General features: G+C 34.2%; 1 protein-coding gene across 1 annotated transcript in view; it reads right to left on the bottom strand.

Moving 5' to 3' along the window:
- LOC139436096 (calaxin-like) overlaps nucleotides 1-8,303 on the bottom strand; it is a 28,039-nt gene that overhangs the window by 1,435 nt on the left and 18,301 nt on the right. The window contains exons 2-4 of the mRNA XM_071215171.1: nucleotides 7,337-7,492; nucleotides 2,164-2,315; nucleotides 415-519 (exon numbers count right to left, since the gene is read on the bottom strand). Coding sequence (XP_071071272.1) covers nucleotides 415-519; nucleotides 2,164-2,315; nucleotides 7,337-7,492 — 413 coding nt within the window. The remainder of the gene's footprint in view (nucleotides 1-414; nucleotides 520-2,163; nucleotides 2,316-7,336; nucleotides 7,493-8,303) is intronic.

The following is an 8,303-nucleotide window of genomic DNA, read 5'->3' as shown; positions in this document are numbered from 1 at the left end:
CCTTGACAGCAGTTGGATGGTAGGAGATCAGTTGTTATCCTAGTACTTGCCCTAACTATATGCCTTTCCTTTATTCAATATTTCTGTCCCATAAAGCAAGCCAATATACCTTCGTTTTGGTATGGGAAAATATCACCATACAGAAAATCAGAAATTGTATGTGCCTAGAGAGGTTACAAGCTCAATAAAAGTCTTGAATCTCGTCACTTAAATAGTCACTAATGGCTTAGGGCCACAAGCAGTAGGATGAGGCCAAGCCCTTCATGGTTGCTAGGATTTCCTCTAGACATCAGTGGGCTGAGGCCCTACAGAGGTTATCCAGCAGGTATTACTTTTCTGACCTTTATCTTACGCTTACAAAGTTGCTTAAATTTTCCCTTAATCAGTTTGGGCTGTTAGCACTTGTAACTCTACCTTTGCTTCTGGTAAGCAGGGTCCAAACACCTCCAACAAAAGTCTGTCTTCTCTTACTGCTTTTTCAAAGTCTGCAAAAGATATCTTGCCATCATTGTCATAATCCTACGGGGGAAGATGATATCTCGGTAAATAATAAAATTTTCAGTTTTTCATAGCAATTAGTATAGACAAAAAAGTTTATTAACATATATATATATTTTTTTTTACAGAGGCCACTTTATTTCTGTTATTCTAATAGTCATACCTCGGTTATCTTAGAAATATAAAATGTGGCCCTGTCCTTTCTAGGAAACTCATTATTATATTGCTTTTATGATAAAACAAGTGCAATAAGCCGTAATTTTCAAGTTTAATTTTTAGTAGAATTGTTCCTCAAAGGATCTTTTACTTGGCAATCTAAAAGGATAAAAGTGAAGATGCTCTGTTAAGGAGTGAGGTGCTGAGAGTTACAGCGCTAACAGTTCAGGATGGGCTAGAGTCATGAGAAAAAAAAGCCTTGCAGACCACTGCTGGGTCTTTAAGGATGATTGAGATCTATGGATGTGGAGAGGTATGTGAAGGAAATGCAGAATGGGCCAACCTTAGTTATGAGAATAAGCAGGTGTCTAAGTCATTAAGAAGACAGACTTGCTTGGAATGGAGCAAATTGGAGTGTTCTATGGGAAATTAAGTTATCTGGTACAGGGCTAGGGGTAGATTATGCATGCTTTTAACTGTTTAATTGAGCTTGGATTTGATTTGATGTGTTCTAGTTTAACTTCTAAGCATAACTAAATAAGTGTTGCTAAGAGTTGAATCTAGAAAGTCAACTCCATTACATTTCCTCTCAAACAAGAAAAGGGGGTGGGCAGGTACTGGGGAACATACTGTCTCTCAAGTGCTCTGTCCTCAGCAGCTAGTGAGAATACTTGTAACAGAAGTTCTAACTCTGGTGTCCGTTCGCTGAATCTCAGACACTGAGGAAGTAGTCCTCCCTCCGTCCCTCCTGACTCCCCCACCCCACCCTGCCCTCTTTGTTTCTTTCCTAACTCCAAAATAATGTAGGTGAGCCAGGCCTGGGATGCTCTAGACCCACAGAACCTCACTGGAATGCAATTACATGTCACAGTAAGAAAAGGGGTTAAGTCACAATGCCCATAATAAAGAGGTACTGTAGGTTTCATTGAAGGACCAATTCTGCACCCCTTTCCCAGTGTGACCTTGAATAAATTATTTAACCTATCTGTACTTCAGTTTTCTCATCTGCAAATGGTGGATTATAGTTTCTGCTTCATAGGATTGTTTCCAGGATAAAATGAGTTCACATGTTAAAGCTCCATTGAAGGGCCTACATATAGTAAGCACTCTATCATGATCGCTATTTTTATTATTATGTTATCTTTTTATAATGAGTGTTTAGTTGAATTAGAGGGGTGAGGTGATGAAGACAGACTAGAGTAGCATCACTTGTACATGAATTAAGTCTGGCCTTCCCCCAATTTACTGGTAATAAAATATTTTAAATAAAAAAATTAAAATTCACTTCATATATAAAATTCACTTCAATTAACCAGCCATTCAATAGATACCTATTGAGCACCTACTTAGAGTCAGGCACAGTTCTAGGCACTGGCTAGAGTAGAGAACAAAACAAAAAACCCTACCTTTATGGAGGTTACATTGATTATAGAGGAAAATACATCATTTCCTCATCTTTGACTTTACCCAACATGATGAGTGTAATGAATTGCAGCTGTTCATTCTTACCATTTTATTCAGTGTTATATCAACCAACTCTTTTATTCCTTCATAAGTCTCTTCCTCAGATGACTGTTGATGTAGACTGTTCTTCAACATGTCAAATATTTCTTCTCGAGAAATGTAACGATCACCATTCAAATAATAAACTTCAAAACAGACTTTTCAGGGCATAAAAATTTTTATGATTTTTATAAGAACAGTTAAAATGTCATTAGTCTTCTCTTTAGTTATTTCAATATATAACAAAGTTTAAAAACAATTTATACAGCATGCAATTAATGGCTTAATCTGCTATATGGTAGCAAAATTTTAGAATAAAGTTACATTTCTTCCTACAAGATTTAAATACCTCTCGGACTGTGGAAAGAAAGGCTTATGATTTCTTGATTTTGAAATTTAAAATTTTATGAAGCTGCAATAAAAGAGGTAAGTTTTGAAACAGTTGATAATCCAGTACATCTATGCACATACATGTATACACATGTATGGATCAATTTGAAGATTTTCTTTTTACATAGAGTACAAAAAAGAAATAAACATTTCATTATGTCCTTGACAAAAAACATTTTTCAGTATACTGGGAAAATAAGTCCATCATTTCCTTGGGGCCTACTCATTTGCATTATACAAAATTGTTAATGTCTCCCTGGAGAGTGTTTTCCATTTCACTGTGTAGGTACTACCATAGTTCACTCATTCATCCAACAAATGTCCTTACGCAGGTCCTGGGATTACAGTAATGAAGGAGCTCTCATGGAGTTTTCAGTCCAGATAATGATTTAGCAAAAGCATTAAGACCAGGAATAAAACTCTAGGGTTATCAGACTAGCTCTGTCTTTCTGCTGAGTTTCTCCAGTCTACAGCATATGTACGAGTTTGCAACACAATCCTGCTAGAAGTAGTATTTTCCCCAAATTAATATATTTGTGTATGAACCATTTTTAGGAAATGGGATTAGAAAAGACATTTTTGTGATAATGTAATACTGTGCAACCAAGTACAGTTGCATTCAGCTTCACAATCATTTTCATAAAACATCATTGTTGCCACAATGAATTGAGATTCATGAAATTTAGCTTTTAACTTCTCAGGGAGACTTTTATATAAAAACACTGCAATAAACTTTAATGTTTGTTACAACATTTGAATATTATCCCATGAAAAATATACCAAAGGAAAGAAGTTAAAAAGGAAAAAAAAATGGCACAAAACAAACAAAAATTCATAAGTGTGACAGAAAGTTGATTTTTTAAAATGTTGCCATCATTTAAAATGTGCATTTAATTCAGGGATCTTCATTTTAAATGTCCCAAATTCACATTCAAGTGAAAAAACCAGGGATAAAAATGTGTATTATATTTATACAGAACTCTGCAGTCTTTTCTTCAGCAATTTAATGCCTTAAACATTTTGTTCCCTTGAAAACTATTTAAAATTGCTCCTATTCTCTTTCCAAGGTTACTCAACCAGTATTTGACACCAGAGATTTAAAACATAGGAAATATGCATTACGCCAATTTGTACAAGTAAGGTGAAATAAGAACTATTTGTAGACAAAATTGTAAATTGGGAGATTTTCGTCTTTGGAATTCCTAATCTTTTACATTAGGAAGTTCCATTAATAACCAACCTCCCTTTTGGGCTTCCATTGTCTTCAACCTTCTTGCTTTTTCTTTTCTCTTCTCTTCATCAAAACCAACTTTAACACTAGAGTATTAATTCCCAGTGGTTAAGGTAAATCCTCTTGTGTCAACCCCTCACATTTTCTCTGATGAAAAAACAAGGAAGGTCCCATAAGTGATATGGCACTGCTCTTTCACATTCTGTAGCCTCTGAGATGTCAAGGTTCATTTATTGCTGATCCCAGAAGCAGCCTTAGAAACCTCAGCCATTGGCACATACCCTGACTCTAAGTTGCTGTTCTTAGACTGGGCCTTAGGCCAAAGGAGCATCTTGATGGCATTCGTGCACCACAGAACCACAGAGTGAAGAAGTGTTTGGTGAGTCTGGGCTGGGGAATCTCTGATGACCTTGCAGTTCTACCACCCATTTCATCTGCTTTTAAGCCATTGTGAACTATTGTTGCATGGTTGTTTTAGAGAACACCAATTTTATAATTTTTAAATATTTAAGCTTCCATTAAATACAAAATTGACAATATGTATACTAAGGTAGTAATCACGTATAAAAACCTTACACTTCAGCTTTTCTTCAAAAGTCCCTCAAAGAAACACTGATAACCCTTTAACCCACTCTTTTACATTTATGCAATTATCATTGTCCTTGTCAAATGCAAAAAACACTGAAACAAAAAGAACATGTGTGTTGTAACTCAGAACTATATAATTCAACAGTATGTATGTATAATTAGAAAAACTTTCCTCCCAAAATGAGGGGGTACAAAGGTTTTGACATAGTTTTTTTTGCAAGAACCAAAATCACTGGAAGAAATATTTTCTCCCAGCTTTTAATAGAAAGAAAAGAGTCATTCTCTTTCATAAACAATGATGAACTTCATTTGTGATGTTTTATACAGTTACTGTGAGCCAAGAAAATCAACCATGGAGCTAATCAATGTGATAATACCAATTTTTATTATAAATAAAATGGCAAAAAAAATCTAAAAGTTTGCATAATACCTAATTAAAGTTAAGTTACTAAAATAACACATTATTTTTTAAACTACCAATGAAATCTTAGTATTTTCCTATAGAAAATAAGTTGAAATATTATTTAGTCTTTGGGGAGTGGAAGACATGCTAATTATTTTTAATGTGGTGCATTGTTCCATAGGTGTATACTTATGGAAAGCTTAACAAATTGTATATTTTAAAAATCCAAAAAGAAAAAAATTCCATTTACAACAGCATCTAAAAGAATAAAATATCTAGAAATAAATTGAACCAATATTGTGAAAGACTTGTAAACTGAAAACTTCAAAACATCATAGAATTTAAAGACTTAAATAAATGGAAAGATTTTCCGTATTCATTAATTGGAAGATTTAATATTAAGATGACAGTACTACCCGAACTGATCTACAGATTCAACACAATCCTAAACAAAATCCCAGCAACCTTTTTATTTTTTTTCCGGAAATGGAAAAGCCAGCCCTCAAATTCAAATAGAATGGAAAGGGGCCCTAAATAGCCAAAACAGTCTTCAAAAAGAAAAACAAAGTCTGAGGACTCTTACTTTCCAATATCAAAACATATTACAAAGCTATAGTAATCAAATCAGTATAATACTGGCACAAGGACAGGATATATAGACCAATGGAATAGAATCTAGAGGTCAGAAACAAACCATGCATTTATGGCCAATTGATATTTGACCAGGTGCTAAGTCTAATCAATGAGGAAAGAATAGCCTCTTCAACAAATAGTGCTGGGAAAATCAGGTATCCACATGGAAAAGAATGAAGTTGGATACCTACCTTACCGCATATATATAAAAATTAACTCAAAATGAATCAGTAACCTACCTGTAAAATCTAAAAACATAAAACTCTTACTTAAAATATAGGGAGAAATCTCCAGGACCTTGTATTGGGAAATGGATTCCTAGATATGACACCCAAAGCACAAGCAACAAAATAAAATAAAAATAGATAAATGGGGCTTCATCAAAATTTAAAACTTTTGTGCATCAGGAAAGTAAAAAAACCTACAGACTGGGAGAAAATAATTGATAACCATATATCTAATAAGGGTTTAATGTACAGATTAAATATACAACTCCTTCAAATCAACAACAAAAAGACAAACAACCCAATTATAATAAGGACAAAGAAGATAAACAAATGGCCGATAAGCACCTGAAAAGGTACTCAACATTATTAGCCATTAGGGAAATGCAAATCAAAACCATAGTGAAACACCACCTCATACCCTCTAAATGGCTATTACTAAAAAATCAGAATATAACAAGTGCTGGCGATGATCCAGAGAAAGAGAAACCCTAGTACATTGTTGCTGGGACTATAAAATGGTGCAGCCACTGTGGAACACAGTTTGGCAGATCCTCAAAAATTAAACATAGAACTACCATAAGACCTGGTAATCCTGTTTTTAGGAATTGAAAGCAGGGGCTCAAACAGATATTTCAATACCAATGTGCATAGCGTCATTATATACAGTAGCAATAAGGTGGAAACAACTCAGGTGTCCATCAACAAATGAATGGATAAACAAAATGTACACACAGTAAAATATCATTTGGACATAAAAAAGAATGAAATTCTGATACATGCTACACATGGAAGAACCTTGAGGACACAATGTTGAGTGAAATAAGCGAAACACCGTATGATTCTATTTACATGATATATCTAGAATAAGCAAATTCATAGAGACGGAAATTAGATAAAGGTAACCAGGGGCTAGGGGAATGGAAATGCAGAGTTAGTTCTTAGTGAGTAGAGAGTTTCTGTAGTGGGTGATGAAGTTTTGGTAGCAAGTGGTGATGATTGTAGCACAGCATTGTAAATGTAATTAATGCCACTGAATTGTACAAATGGTTAAAAATGGGAGTGTTTATGGTATATACATGCAACCACAATAAAAATAAATTTTTAAAATCTATTACTGAAGCCAATGGAATCAAATTTTCTCTATCTTTTCTTTGAATTTTCCCAATTGAGTCATGAATGTTTTTGTACTGACTGATACATTCTTAATTTTTATAAGGCAAAAGAAAGCATTTAATAATTTACATGTCCATGATATCCAAAGATAATCATGATTAAAAGCATATGTTTATCTTTTTAAAAAACACTGCTTGGTAACAAATGCTCCACACTAATGCAATGTGTTAATAATAGGGTGGTATATGGGAATCCTGTATTTTATGCATGATTGTTCTGTAAACTCAACTTTTCTAATAAAAAATATATATATATATAAAACAACACTACTAGCCTATTTAGTTCATTACTGATTATCTCTCAAAGCTGTATATCTAGTATATCTGTGAGATATGAAATTATGGGTGAGCTTGTATTAAAAACCATCTTTACAATCCAACCACCTACTGCTTTAATTGGTAACACTATCAGAATTATGGCTTTCTACTTTGGCGTTGAAAAAGCTAAAGTCTTTGACAAAAATTTATATAATATTTACTATATATAATTGCCATATCTCAGCTTAACCCATTTCAGTCTCTTATGATTTCTTACCTCTGTTCATCAGTATATCATCAGTCATTCCAAATATGCTGTGCAGGATCCCTCGAAATGCATTACGATCTAGCCCAATCTTATCAAGTCTTTCATGAGTTTTTCCTACCAAGCTGTTAAAAAGCCTTATGAGACACTCTACTTCACCTTTTTTGACTGTCAAATGAGAAGATAAATAAATACAACTGAGGTTTAATCACTGAGTAGTTTAACGCAATTCAGTGTTTACTTTATTTGTTTCTATGATGCTAGGTGCTCTGGAGATAAATAAACATGACATGTTCTTACCACTTAAGGCTTACACAAATAAGGCAGACTTTACTCACGTCTCATAAGACAGTATATAACTGATAAATCATGTAATATAATGGCCACTACCTTAAACATGAAGAAAAAGGTATGAGCATGGGAAAGAGGAATTGGGCCATTTTCATGGGAGAAGTAGACTTTGCACAGGCCTTGAAGGATGCGTTGTATTTATATTGTATGGAATGTGTTGGGGTGGTTAAGAAGTGGAGAATTCCAGTGAGAGGGAACAATATGAGTAAAGAGGTAGAATTTGTATTGAGGTTGAACATGCCTCATTAGGAGAGCAGCAAGGAGCTGGGAAGAAGTGAATACAAGATTGAAATGGATGGGCTGAGGGTAGAGGGCTTTGAATGCACAGTCAGAGGATTAACTTTATTTTATTGGAGCAGTATTTCTCACGATGTGATCTTATTGAACCATCTACATGAGACTCAACCGCCTCTCCACCATCTCATGCTTGTTAAATATGCTGATTCATAGGCTCTTCCCCAGACCTAACTCAGAATTGCTAAAAGTTGGCCCAGGAATTAATTTCATTTCTTTTTTTAAAGCAATTTTATTCAGATATATTCACTTACCATACAATCTGTCTAAAGTGTACAATCAATGGCTTTTAGAATAATCAAAGTGTTGTGCATTCATTGCCACAAAAAATTTT

This window comes from Dasypus novemcinctus, chromosome 5, assembly GCF_030445035.2.
Source record: "Dasypus novemcinctus isolate mDasNov1 chromosome 5, mDasNov1.1.hap2, whole genome shotgun sequence".
In the NCBI taxonomy this organism is placed as follows: domain Eukaryota; kingdom Metazoa; phylum Chordata; class Mammalia; order Cingulata; family Dasypodidae; genus Dasypus; species Dasypus novemcinctus.
The sequence above is the reverse complement of the archived record's forward strand: the minus strand, read 5'-3'. Positions and strand labels throughout refer to the sequence as shown.